This window comes from Arachis ipaensis, chromosome B05 (assembly GCF_000816755.2).
Source record: "Arachis ipaensis cultivar K30076 chromosome B05, Araip1.1, whole genome shotgun sequence".
In the NCBI taxonomy this organism is placed as follows: domain Eukaryota; kingdom Viridiplantae; phylum Streptophyta; class Magnoliopsida; order Fabales; family Fabaceae; genus Arachis; species Arachis ipaensis.
In genome coordinates, this window is record NC_029789.2 from 138,752,055 (window position 1) to 138,764,346 (window position 12,292).

Genomic DNA, 12,292 nt, shown 5'->3' on the forward strand with positions numbered 1-12,292 from the left:
ACCTGGTAAACTCTCTTGAGATGTCTTTTGCGAGATGATTTTGTGAGTCCCCCTCCCGCAAACCCTCCTGAGATCATATGGATATGTCTCTCCGGAGTTTGTGGTGGTGGGTCTCTTCTATCCACGTCATCTCGCTTTCTTTTTCCATGATTGTCTGACCTTTCTATGAGATATCTGTCAAGCCGACCTTCTCTGGCCAGCTTTTCTATCACATTTTTAAGGTCGTAACAGTCGTTTGTGGAGTGTCCATATATCTTATGGTACTCACAGTAATCACCGCGGCTCCCCCTCTTTTATTTTTAATGGGCCTGGGAGGAGGCAGCCTTTCGGTATTACAAATTTCTCTGTATACATCCACTACAGGAACTTTCAGTGGAGTATAAGAGTGATATTTTCTTGGCCTATCGAGGCCGAGTTCTTCCTTCTTCTTAGCTTCCCTCTCCCTCTCTTTCGTTGAGGGAGGGTGACCAGGTCGCCAACTCGGGTCTCTTAGCCTAGCATTTTCTTCCATATTGATGTACTTTTCAGCTCTTTCCTGTACATCACTTAAAGAGGCGGGGTGTCTTTTTGATATGGACTGTGAGAAGGGACCTTCTCTAAGACCATTGACTAGCCCCATGATGACTGCCTTGGTAGGCAGGTCTTGAATCTCCAAACATGCTTTGTTGAACCTTTCCATATAGGCCCGTAAGGACTGCCCGACCTCCTGTTTTATTCCCAGGAGACTTGGTGCATGTTTTACTTTGTCTTTCTGGATGGAGAGCCTCATCAAGAACTTTCTTGAGAGGTCTTCAAAACTGGTAATCGACCTCGGAGGGAGGCTGTCGAACCACTTCATCGCTGCTTTTGACAAGGTTGTCGGAAAAGCTTTGCATCGCGTAGCGTCAGAAGCGTCAGCCAGATACATCCGACTTTTAAAGTTGCTCAGATGATGCTTTGGATCAGTGGTTCCGTCGTAGAGGTCCATATCGGGGCTTCTAAAGTTTCTCGGAACTTTTGCCCTCATTATGTCCTTGCTAAAAGGATCTTTCTCCCCTAAGGGCGAATCTTCTCTACCGTCGTGGGAGTTCTGACCTTTGAGGAAAGATTCTAACTTTAAGAGTTTTCTTTCTAACTCTTTTCGTCGCTCCATCTCCTCTTTTAGGTTCTTTTCGGTTTCCTTTTGTCGTTCCTGTTCCTGTTCTAACTGCTCGAGGCGACTGTGGACTAATCCCATGAGCTCAATTGCGTGGGATGGTCCTTCTTTTTCTGATTCGCGCCCCTCCGAGGAATTTACCTTCGGGTTTTTGATTCCGGAGGTGCCTTCCCTGTGTTGATCATTGGCTTCCTGGTGAAGGGTCTGGTCTGCCTCATTGTTTCCAGTGTTCAGATTCTCTTGTTCAGAATCTGTCTCGACATGACCCTCTTCAGGGGATCTATCCGCCATCACTGGTTGATCTCTCGGGTCCCCGGCAACGGCGCCAATGTTACGGTGGGTAACCGGAGATTAATGGGCTGGATGGCGTTGGTTGGCCCAAACGTATGAAGGAGGTGGCTTTCGAGTGGATCTGTTATTCGGTGTTCCTCCGTCCGACTTGTACGTGTGAAAAAATGGGGGGTGGTACCTGCAAAGACACTCCGATGCCTAAGTTAGCAAGGGTGTGAGCAGGTTAGAGAGTATTGGGACTTCGAGATACCTGAATGGTGTCAGTGTATTTATAGTGGTGAACCAATAACCACCGCTGAAGTAGTGCCACCTTTTTAGGTGGATAACTGTTCCCATATCTTAGGGAGGTTAAGATATGGCTCTATGAAGTGGTTAGAGGGTTTCTAGGGGCAGTTACTCATTCGAATGAGTGTTATCTGCCAGCTAACCCTCGTGTCCGACTTCTTTGGAGCAGGTCGTGTTAAGTACCGACTTCTTGGGATGAAGGCTGGTACTGGATGAAGGCCAACCCTTTGGGTTGGGCCTCTTTGCTTGGATCCTGGACCTTTATTATTGGGTCAGGGTATGAACAGTTGTTTTACTTAGGTTGTTATTTTTTTTAATTTCAAATTATTTTATTTAAGTTGTTATTTTTTAAATTTTATTTAGATTTTACTTAGGTTGTTCTTTTTTATATTTTAACACTATTTTTAAAAAATCTGTTAATTTTTTAACTATAAAAGGATAAGTTATGAGAGATGTAAAGCACCACAATTTAAAGTACATCAATCCCTTTCTTTACATATATCCAAAATCTCCCTACTTATTCCAATGGCTGGTATTCACAAAATTGCTGACATCAATCCTACAATCGACAATTTGTATGTACGTATATGAGTGATACGGTTATGGACACTATCAAGTTACGAAAATTATCCATTGCCATACTCAATTGAGATGGTTTGGCTCGATGAAGACGCGAGTTTTCTACTAATATCCTTTTATCCATGACTCCAAGGTTATTTATTTATTTTTTTAAATTAAAGTCTATGTACATTGGATTAGATATTGAATAAGTTTATATTTAACTTTTTTTTTATGTTATTTTCTTTTTTAAGTAGGTATCGAATAAAGTTTGGTGTCATTGAGGATTCTGACTGTGCATATTATGTAGTCTTTGACAAGGAGGCAAAACAAGTTTTGGAAAATAGCTGTGTAGAGATACTTGATCCACTCCTATTGGTAAGATCTAACCAATATTTATTTCTAAAAGCATTAGTGAAGATATTTTTATTGGTACTTTTATATTATTTATTATTAATATATTATGTAATACCCTGCAGAAAGGAGATCTATCGGATACACCTACACTTTTATTCAACCTGCAGAAAGGATATATTATGTAATTCATCGTTGAAGTTCAAATATCTGATGATCCACATTTTTCACCTTCTTATAAAGTTAAGAAGATGACTGATAATGTGGATCTCTTTAATTTTTAAATTAAAGTCTATGTATATTGGATTAGATATTGAATAAGTCTATATTTAATTTTTTTATGTTATTTTCTTTTTTAAGCAGGTATCGAATAAAGCTTGGTGTCATTGATGATTCTGACTGTGCATGTTATGTAGTCTTTGACAAGGAGGCAAAACAAGTTTTGGGAAAGAGCTGTGTAGAGATACTTGATCCATTCCTATTGGTAAGATCTAACCAATATTTATTTCTAAAAGCATTAGTGAAGATATTTTTATTGGTATTTTTTATATTTTTTATATTATTTATTAATGTGGATCTCATAAATAAATTCAAAGAGGCTCACTCTATTCAAATTGTGAGTATATATAAGTATACTTTCTATTAAAAATCAATTTATTTTTTACTTCCTTGGTCATTAGTAGTATCTAATTTATAAATAATAATTAATTATAATTTTAGGATGTTGACTACACCGATGGTTTACTTCCAATTTCAAAGACATCCTCAATCATTGAAGGGGAGAAAGTAGAAGGTGCTAAGGTATTTGTTCAAAAAATATTTTTTTTTGTTCTCTCAAAGTTAGATCTTAATTTTATTCAAAAAATATTAGTGAGATAAAATCAAAGGTTATAGAAAGAAGTCTTTAATTTAACGTGGTTTTTTGTACAGAATTTATTGCTTGAATTCCAATGAAGTTGCGGCTAATGATGAATCCGAATTGTTGGAAAATGCTATTACACCAACTAAGCGACTATCCTCGGAGTCGGAAGATTCGAAGGTGGAAGGAGATACCTCAACTTGCAAGAAGATCAAGATTGAGAAAGAAACTTGAAAATTTGGATGCACATGTTTTGGAATCCCTTTTAGAGTCTATCTAATAGAATAATGCCAAGCATATGTTTGTTTTGGTGGAAACATTATCTTTTCTTGAGTTGTTATTTTTCTTTTGGTTTTTTTCGATTTTTATGTTTGGAATTTAGAATTTTTTTAAATATAAATTGAAGTTATTTGGTTATTACTTGTGGTTTTATTTTTAATTTGATTCTCACCGTTGATATTCTGATAATTTTTAATTTAATATTTAATGTCATAAAGTTATAAATTTCTTCTTTGAATTATTGTTCATTAGTATTTTTTCTAAATTTACGTAATTTATAAGGTTATTAATTTTTATATTGTATTTAATTTTATTTATTTTTATCGATAAATAATAGGATTGATACTATTTATGACGAAACTAATAAAAATTATTTTTAAGTTAACAAATTTCTAGATTCTTAATGAATAACAAATGTTTAATTAAAAAAGTTTATTTAAAAATTTTAAATTTGCACTAGCTAATTAGGAACTCTATTTAAAATTTTGAAATTTAAAATTCTAATATAATTCCTAATTAAGTGGCTTCTTAACCGTTTTGATTTTTAAATTTAAATTTTTTTTTGTCACATTTATAATTTTTTTCTATTTACTTCGTTTACATTGTTATTTTTTAGATTATCTCAACACAACAATAGAGGTACTTTCATCTTTTTCTCTCTTTTTACTTATAAGTTATTCATTTTCAATCTCTTTATTTAAGGAAATTAAAAAAAAATTTAACTATAAGTTGAATTTTTTGATCATGAGATTAAACTTATATTTATTTTAAAAAAGATACGTTTGTAAAAAAATATATATTATTTTTCGTAAAATATGTTTACGTAACTAAATAAATGAGAATAAAAAAGAAATTAAAGTAGCCATTGAAAATAAAACATGTGCGATTTTACGTAGACATAAGAAGACACTAATTTCATATTCTATTTGGTAAGTTAGACATGAGAAAAAATTGTAAAAAAATTAGTGTCTCAAGTTAAAAATTAGTGTTTCAGCATTTTAGAGAGACACAAAATACATGTTTTTAATGGGTGTTTGTGTATGACTATGTCTTTCATCATTTTTGTCTCAGTAAGCAAATACTATACATGTACTCCTGTGTCTATATTTTGATGGACATGTATACCAAAAACAAACGCTGTCATATGTGTACTACTTTATTTTTTAATAATATAAAAAAATTGATAATAAAAATGTATTATGTATAATGTATATATATTTTTAATTGGTTAAAAAATTTATTTATTTAATATTTTTAGGTATATATTGAAAGATGCAAGAAGTCCAAAGAGAAGCAAGATTATATTGAAGAGAAAATTGATATTAAAAGACAAAGAAAATACAAAGCGAAGCACAATTCAAGGTAGATTTCATATAAAAAAATAAATTAATTATTTTATCATTTTTGTTTTTAGGTTAGAATAATATATTTTGGCAGTATGAAAGCCCATAAAATACAATATTTTTTATATATTATTTAGCTATTGACAAGTAATAAATTATTAATTTACATTGTCTTTGTAATATGTTACTAAATTTGTTTATGAAAAAATTACAAAAAATTCGAGTGATAGTTCCAATGGTGTGCATTTTCAATCGGTGTTGTCGAATATTACAAATAGCATTAATACAGATTTATTTTTGGATGAATTTTTTTTGGAACTTGCTTATGTGAATGTACATGCACTTTATGTATTTTGATTTTTCTACTATTTATTCAATTATAAACTTTAACAGAAAATATGTTCAAAACTAATATCTCGAGTTATCTTATTAGGTAATAACCCAACACCATATCGATCAAGGTCTCCAACTACTAATCTACACTCTGTAGATGAAAAAGAACGATATTCTAATATTAGTGATATTAGTAATTCGGGTATCACACGTGAAGTATATGATAGCCCATGTCATTAGAACAAGTCAGCAACATCTTCAACAAACATCAAACAATATCGACCAGTTACAAAACCAGCGTATGTTAATATGCTTTTATTACTTAAAGACCAAACATTTAACTTTTCAATTGGTCTATTAAAAATAATCTTTGGTATATGCTAAATAATTATTATAGATTCATTGGAGTACACAAATCAAATTAGATTGTAAAGTGATGCAAGACTGAATAGAAAGACTATGCTACTTCAAAAGAGACATGGTAAGATAAGCATGATAGATTGTAATTATCACAAAGCTAAAATTTTACTTCTTTTATCTTTAATACTATCTTCATAATATATATTCATAATTCAGCTGATTCAAACATTTAACATATATTCATTTTTCTTTTTTTATAATATAAAGTACTTGATGTATTATCTCTAATGATTACAGGAGCAAGTACATCTAATTCAAATTTAGATACTAAAGAATTAGAAGAAGTGTGCATAGCTGAAAAAGAAAGACACCTGATACAAAGAAAAACATTCTTGAAGGAATTGACTATAAATCTTTTAAAATTTTTTGAAGAAGTTGAGGATATTACTGAAAACACGACTATATTAGATGATTCTGTGCAAATTGAATACCTAGCCATATTCGATGTTGCTGAGAATGCAGGTAATTTAAGAAGTAGCAATATCAGCACTTTATTATTTACTATTGTTATGCTTTTTATAAACAAAAAATTATCGTTTAGTGTTCAAGTTTTAAAATTCGAACTAAAATATGGTTATATATTATAATTTTTGTATTTGAACATTGATTTATTGTAATTCTTATTGTTTGATTAACGTGCATGTAAAACTTAAATCTTGAGGTTGGCATAATGAAATTGTATTATATGATCTCATCTTTTTAATCCATAAATTGTATTCTTCGATAATCTTTTATAAATATTATTTTTATACTTAACATTGTGAAAGAAAGGTATATTTTTATATAAAGTATTTGTTGCAGATATAACTGAAATAATTTATTATCTTAGTAATTATTAGATGTGATAGATATTGGTGACCCAGAATTTTTTTCGGCATTGCGACGCCATGATGTGGTATGAGGAGAGATCAGAGAAGTCCAAAACAGGATCCAATTTTGAGTTCTCAATATGTTGTATGCGAGGAAAGGTACAACTGCCATTTTGAAGCACTTGATCGGACGCTCAGGGATCTTATGTCAGTTACTGATCAACATAAGACACATCAACCATTTGGTGGTAAGGTTGTTGTTCTAGGAGGTGATTTCAGACAGATACTTCCGGTGATTCTGAAAGGAAGTAGACACGATATATTGGCATCCGCTATTAACTCATCCCATCTGTGGTCATTTTGTAAGGTTCTGAAACTGCATACGAATATGAGGCTTCTAATGTCTTCTTCGGATCAAGATGAAGGTGAAATGAAGAGATTTGCTAATTGGATACTTGATGTTGGAAATGGAAATATTGGCTCTGTTGTTGGTGATGAATCAGAAGTTGAAATTCCAGATGATCTATTGATTACAACTACTGATGACCCTCTCTTTCATTTGGTAGACTTTTCATATCCAAATTTGTTGCAAAATATGTTAGATTACAGGTATTTTCAGAGTAGGGTAATTCTTGCACCCACGCTTGAGAGTGTCGAGAAGGTAAACGATTTTGTCTTGACAATCTTTCCAGGGATGGAAAAGGAGTATTTGAGCTCTGATACAACATGTCAAGCTGATGAGAATGAAGATGTACAACAAGAGTGGTTCACACTAGAGTTCCTAAATGACATCAAATGTTCGGGACTACCCAATCACAAGTTGACTTTGAAGCCAGGAGTCGCTGTAATGCTACTGCGAAACATAGACCAGACTTCAGGTTTATGCAACGGGACAAGATTAATAGTTAACGAACTTGGCAGCAACGTAATTGGAGCGACGGTAGTGACCAGTAGAAATATTGGAGATAAAGTGTACATTCCAAGAATGAACTTGATCCCTTCAGATTCAGGATTGCCATTTAAGTTCCAACGGAGACAATTTTCATTAACAGTATGCTTTGCAATAACCATTAACATGAGTCAGGCTCAATCATTATCACATGTACGGCTTTATTTGCCAAAATCAGTGTTCACCCATGGACAACTTTATGTTGCTTTGTCAAGAGTTAAGAGTCACAGTGGCCTCAGGGTTTTAATTCTAGACGAAGACGGCAATCCAAAGTCATCAACAAGAAATATCGTGTTCAAAGAGGTTTTTAATAATATTTAGGTAAGAATAATATTATTTTCATTTTAATAGCATGTTATGATTTACATTTTTGTACAAATATTTACTATAGATATAACTAATTTATCTATAACTCTTTTTTCAAATTTGAAATGAAATGTGTAACAAGGAGCACAACATCCTATGCCAATTGCTTTTCTAATGAAGTTAGTAAGATACTAGGTTATCGATAAATTTTTATTAACTTTTTTATATAAAATTTAGGGTAAAATTAATATGCTATTATTACAGTTATATATGTTCTTATTTTTTTATGTCTCCCTCCTTATGGTTCAAAAATATTATAAACTTCAAACTCTTCTATTTATATTTTACTTTGAATAAAGATAAAACAACATATTTAACACGTTTATTATATAACGACGATGATAGTGTTATACTAAATTTAAAAAAATATATGGTTATAAAATATTATTTTTAATTTAACTTATCAAATTCTCTTTTTATGTATGTAACAATTTATTATTAGCTAACAACAAATTTTTAAATAAAATTCAGATTTACAACAGATTAATTCTTGACTTATCGAACTATGGTACATTGGGGAAAAAACTTGTGAGTTGTATAAAATTTTTATTTTTTTCGTATTAGAATTTAAAAGTAATATATATTATAAAAAAATATATATACGCAGTAGTGTATCAGCGAGTTGTGCAAATATATATAAAATTGTGCTCAGAGAAGAATCAACAAAATCAATTTTGAAGTCAAGCTTCCGAACCTCAAGCTACGGCTGCATTCGAAAACATAAATAGAGAGATAAAGGAATACAAACTTATTTAAATAGAGAGGTAAATAACTAAATATAGATATACAAAATGGTTTCTCACAGAATTGATTGTCTTCACGTGTCTTTAATTTTTTGGTGTCCAGCAAGAATTATCAAAACGTGGCCGGATGAGCTTTTGGTTAAAATGGGTATTGACATATATATATAGCAATTGCTAAATGCTAAATGAATAGCCCAATAAATGAGTCAGCAAGTTTTATTTAATTGTATAATCAAGAATTGAAGCTCATGACCAAAAGAGAAAAAATAATTGAAGCCCATGAGGAGACGAAAAAAAAAAGAACAAAAAAAAAAACAGCTAAAACTTTAGTTTAGTGGCAAATCTTAGTGTTTTTTTTAGTATGTTTGTTTATAAAAATAGAACACTAAAATATAAATATAGAGATATAAAATTATATTTAGCAAATAAGATATAAATAGAAAGATATTGTATTTTGAAATACTGAATTAATGTATTTTGTATTTTTTCTATCAGAAATAATACAGAAACATTAAGCGGAGACACATTTTTTTTATCGTCAATATTAATTTTTTATAATTTAACATTTTTATAATTATTAATTAATAAATGTGTATTAGCATAGGAAATAAATAAACGTTCCTTTATATCTCTAGCTATTCTTTTAGCCCAAAATAATCTAATCTAATAACTTTTAAGATTCTATGCAGCCAGCAACCATCCACCAGCGGATTTTTTATTTTAATATGAAAGAGTGAAGAGAGTTTTACATTAATGTTATAAAAAATAAAATTTTACAATGTTTTGGGAGTGTTGTTCTGTGCAAATACAATACGCAGAATACGTATTGTATTGACAATACGCAGTTTGTGTATTTACAAATTGTAATTTAATATTAAAATAATACAATACGCAGTCTGTGTATTGTCTTTATAAATTAAAAAAAAATAATCTGACAATTCGCACCCTGCGAATTCTATAGCCCCTAGAATTTTGTAAAACACCGTAACTTCTAATATTAAAGGATTACACCAATTTTTATCCAATATCCAAAGAAATTAACCTCCGCTAACTGCCCAAAATAGCAACCAAATTGAGAACAAGCAATTAAATTAAATTGGTGCAAAGAGATTCCATCAATAATCAAAATGATTCAATTGAAACAAAAGAACGAAGACAAACGATGAAATTGAAAGAACAAGAAAAGGGGGAGAAAACAAACCAAAAAGCAAAAAGAGGATGTGTTTGAGCGGCGCACAACAGAGCAAGGGAAGAAGGTTGAAGACGACGATACCGGGACGGTTGAGAAGCCACACGACGACATTGAAACTTGCACGGCAGAGGGACAAACAATGGATGTGCCTCTCCATCTTTCTTTTGCGCGCGGGAGCTATGCGGGAACTTGAGCAGATCCGTGACGAAGAAGGATGTAACGGCTGCAGCTGATGAACAGAAGGTATACGGCAGCAAAGAGTCTTGAAACTGGTGATTGGCACCTTTGTCCCCCTTTAGTTTTACGCAAAAACGAAGATTAATGGCCCTAACTTCACCCAATTTCAATTATGAAATAAATTTGAGCAACATATTATCTGCGTCGGTTGATACACAAAACCGCCCCTATCTTGAGCAGTCTTTGACGAAAACAAATAACATATCAAGAATCGCAACTACTCAATGAATTTGCGGCCATTTGAGAAAACACCGACAATTTTTTGCTGCAATTATCTGTTTCTCTTGTAGTGGAAGCATGCAAAATTTGGCTTTTTTCTACCTTCATGTTCATATCTCTAATTTTCTTTGTTATATATCCATGTTGTAGCTTGTTCTTTCCTTCCATGTGAAAAAGTTAGTGCAAATATTTTTGTTATAACGACAGTATAAAATATTTTATACAATCATGTAATTATATTTATTTTTTTAGATGATTATTTACGTGATTAATATAAAATATAATTATTTTTGCTGATGTAATATTATATAATTAAGTATACGTGTAAAATTATTTTATAATTATAGTATATTAAAATTAAATTTTATTTATTTTTGGATATTGAAGTTAGTGCAGATATATATACTTGGTAATTGGTTTATAATAATTGATAGGTTAGTTGGTTGCAAGGCTGGACATCATTATAATAATGAGAGAGATTAATCAATCAATAGCAACTTTATGATTAGGCACCCCACTCAACTATTTTGAAGTACCAATACTTTTCTTGACACAACCAACCTAGCTACCGCCTACCGGGAATATAATTCAATTATATTAAATATATATTAAAATTAACTATTAAATAATATATATTTATATATAAATATATAATAAATAATTATTTTAGTGACTAATTTTAATATACATATAGTATTTTTGTTAATCATTTCTGTTATCAAATATATTTTAACTACAAAATCTACCAAGTAAACAACAAACTAAACAACACCATAACTGGAAAGAAGAAAACGCGTATATATATTAGTTAAGGGTTGAAGTGTTAAACATATAATAAAATATTTGAATATGTAAATGACAAAATTCTCCACAAAACTACAAGAAGAGAGAAAGTTGAATTATTGATGAGGACCTGGAATAAAAGACAAGGCAAAACCATATATTAAACTACTGTAGTTGAAATAAGCTAAAAATTATGCCATTGCCAATGCATATGCATGTCAGAGGAATTAAACCTCGTATAAGAATTATTATTGGGTTATTATGCTAGTAAGATTCACTGGCATCCAGTAGAGACAATATGGGCATATGGCTTTCTAATTTTTAGGAAGGAAAATTAAAATTTTAATAATATTTTTTTAAAAAAATATTTTTATTTAATTTTTTAAATTTTAAATTTATTTTTTAATTTTTATATTTATTTTAAATTAAATATGATCTGACTATATAATTTATTTTAGTACATTTTTTTTCAATACATTTTATATTAAATATAATATAAAAATTTAATTTAATTTGTATTTTTTAGTTTCTGTCAGTTTTAATCTTTTTTCTAAATGCAGCCTATAAAACATATAACACAAATGAAAAGGAAGACAAAATCATGTGCATACTATAAAAGAAAATTATAAATAAAATACTTAATGTTGAATGCATTAAAAAAGGAATTGTTGATGATACACAAATGTTTTATGCAGTTATGTGATATATATTTGTATCATTAAAAGTTTAATCTAACAACAAAGATGTAAATGTTCAACAAAATAAAGACACATATAAAGAAGTGTAAATCTAAGAACTCTATTATTTAACTCTATTATTTAGATGGTAAATTATATTTTCTTTGTTACATATATATAAGCTTTGTTTTGTATGCTATTAACAGTTTAATACATTAAATAATTACACATTTAATCAATTTAACACAGTTAAAAATTTGGATAAAATAAGTTTTTGGAACATTCATTAAATAAGATTATGCAAAGATTTATCAAGTTTTATAGTCCTGTGAGAATATATAAAAATGATGTAGTAAGTTATTTGTGTAGAGTTTAACTTAAATGTTATCCTAAAATTTTTTTTTTTTAAAGTTTAAATTGATATAAAGAATTATATAAATAGTCTTGTTATAAGAGAATA

The 12,292-nt window shown here is 30.3% G+C and overlaps 1 protein-coding gene and 1 long non-coding RNA gene across 2 annotated transcripts in view; one reads left to right on the plus strand and one right to left on the minus strand.

Annotated features, from left to right (window-relative positions):
• On the plus strand, positions 6,738-7,960 carry LOC107641290 (ATP-dependent DNA helicase PIF1-like). Its single transcript, XM_016344787.2, has one exon. It carries the CDS (start codon positions 6,755-6,757, stop codon positions 7,934-7,936), a length of 1,182 nt encoding a protein of 393 aa, XP_016200273.1. The 5' UTR covers positions 6,738-6,754; the 3' UTR covers positions 7,937-7,960.
• The window catches only part of LOC110262603, a 3,616-nt gene continuing 1,281 nt past the window's right edge, over positions 9,958-12,292 (minus strand). The window contains exon 2 of the long non-coding RNA XR_002347465.1: positions 9,958-10,209. This is a non-coding gene — a long non-coding RNA (uncharacterized LOC110262603). The remainder of the gene's footprint in view (positions 10,210-12,292) is intronic.

Bases quoted from the DNA above. Each gene is read 5' to 3' on its own strand.
- LOC107641290 (XM_016344787.2), top strand. From the start codon at position 6,755: ATGAGGAGAGATCAGAGAAGTCCAAAACAGGATCCAATTTTGAGTTCT.